Source organism: Arachis stenosperma, chromosome 2, assembly GCF_014773155.1.
Source record: "Arachis stenosperma cultivar V10309 chromosome 2, arast.V10309.gnm1.PFL2, whole genome shotgun sequence".
In the NCBI taxonomy this organism is placed as follows: Eukaryota; Viridiplantae; Streptophyta; class Magnoliopsida; order Fabales; family Fabaceae; genus Arachis; species Arachis stenosperma.
In genome coordinates, this window is record NC_080378.1 from 373,512 (window position 1) to 375,370 (window position 1,859).

At 42.5% G+C, this 1,859-nt stretch overlaps 1 protein-coding gene across 1 annotated transcript; it reads right to left on the reverse strand.

The window, feature by feature from the left end:
• Positions 1 to 305: 305 nt before the first annotated feature.
• On the reverse strand, positions 306 to 1,553 carry LOC130961140 (protein MAIN-LIKE 1-like). The gene is made up of 2 exons (XM_057886854.1): positions 1,482 to 1,553; positions 306 to 860 (listed from the first exon to the last, which is right to left on the reverse strand). Exons 1-2 carry the CDS (start codon positions 1,551 to 1,553, stop codon positions 306 to 308), a joined length of 627 nt encoding a protein of 208 aa, XP_057742837.1.
• Between the last annotated feature and the right edge of the window lie 306 nt (positions 1,554 to 1,859).

Consider the following 1,859-nt stretch of genomic DNA (forward strand, 5'->3'; position numbering starts at 1 on the left):
TGTTGCTAATCCTAGGGTTGTAACCAGACCATCTGCGTACAAGAAAACATAAGAATATAGGGCATAATTACAAAATAATAACAAGAAGAATATCTAGTACAAAACAATAACGGTACCTCGAGGCAAGGGGCCAGCTGATCTCATCATATCCAGATGGTCTAAGTGTGGGAAACCTCCAGAAAATCCACGACTGTAATAACTGTAACGGGCCAGCTAACTTAACCACATGTCTGTTGGCGACTCGGCACATGCACCTGTACAGCCATGCTAGTGCCGCCGACGCCCAACTATAGCGACCCATCTCCTCAAGCCGAGCAACATATGGGTAGCCATCTGATGTGTATACGATTGCCGGACTTGTCGGCAAACAGCTGCGTACCCAATAACATCATGATGTAGGCCCGGGCAAATCGCCTAACTGTCTCCTCATCTGCCCCATCTGGACACTCCGCGAATGTCTCCTGAAACCAGGTGCAGTTGACTGCGAATTTCTGCACCTGGTTCTCCGGCGGTAAAACACCGAGCAACTCATGGAACCACTGCCAAGCAGGTCTCCCACCCTCAATGTAGAGGTGGAAGTCCGTAAGGCAACCACTAACATAATCTCCGTCGACTGGCAACCCCAGCTGGTATGCGACGTCCTGAAGCGTGATAGTGCACTCTCCGAAAGGCATGTGGAAGGTGTGCGTCTCAGGCCGCCACCTCTCGACGAATGCGCTGACTAGGGGCTCGTCTAGTCGGAACCATCTGTCGTTCAGTCTCGCGAGATGGTAAAGTCCCGCCATCTGCAAGTACGGGACATACCTCTCATCAAGACGCATCCCCTGTTGCCGCCTAACACTGGATATGCAACGACGAGGCTGGCCAATACATAAACCACATAATTAGAACAGATGCACAAACCACTAACATAACAAAAACCATTAACAAAAACCGTTAACAATAAACCGCTAAAACAAAACCATTAACAAAAACCATCAACAATAAACCGTTAAGAAAAACCAAACACAAAAACCATTAACAATAAACCGCTAAAACAAAACCATTCACAAAAACCATTAACAAAAACCATCAACAATAAACCATTAACAAAAACCATTAACAAAAACCATTAACAAAAACCATTAACAATAAACCGCTAAAACAAAACCATTCACAAAAACCATTAACAAAAACCATCAACAATAGACCATTAACAAATACCATTAACAAAAACCACTAACAATAAACCGCTAAAACAAAATCATTAACAAAAACCACTACCCTACACTAATTTCCTAAACCACTATCCAAAAACCATTTACAATAAACCGCTAAAACAAAACCATTAACAAAAACCATTAACAAAAACCATCAACAAAAACCACTAGCCTACACTACTTTCCTAAACCACTATCCTAAACCACTAACAGTAACATAAACCATTATAAAAAACCATTAACAAATACCGTTATCATAAACCGCTTTCATGAACCACTAACCTCGTCGTTGATAACACCGGCGATATGAGCTACTCCATCCAAACGATAAAGCCTTCCCGGATCGTCCCCCATCGACAGAAACGGCCGCTCTGGTCAAGCTCGTACTGAACGTTGGTCTTTTTCTCTGGGATTTGGTGGGGTTGGAGAATGAGAAAGTGATTCGAATGAACTTGGCTCGAACTCCTTTTATAGCCGATTCCCTTGTAATTCGAATCAACTTGATTCGAATTACTATGCAAGTCCGTCTTCACCTAATTCGAATCCAATTGATTCGAACTCCTCTAACATGCGCTTCTCCTAGTAATTCGAATTAACTAAACTCGAATTATATACTTGTAATTCGAAACAAGTTGTTTCGAACTTCATTGAATTTTGGCA

Coding starts and splice junctions, on each gene's coding strand:
- LOC130961140 (XM_057886854.1), bottom strand. CDS start 1,553: ATGGGGGACGATCCGGGAAGGCTTTATCGTTTGGATGGAGTAGCTCAT. Junction 861..1,481: donor CCGGTGTTATCAACGACGAG/GTTAGTGGTTCA, acceptor TGTATTGGCCAG/CCTCGTCGTTGCATATCCAG.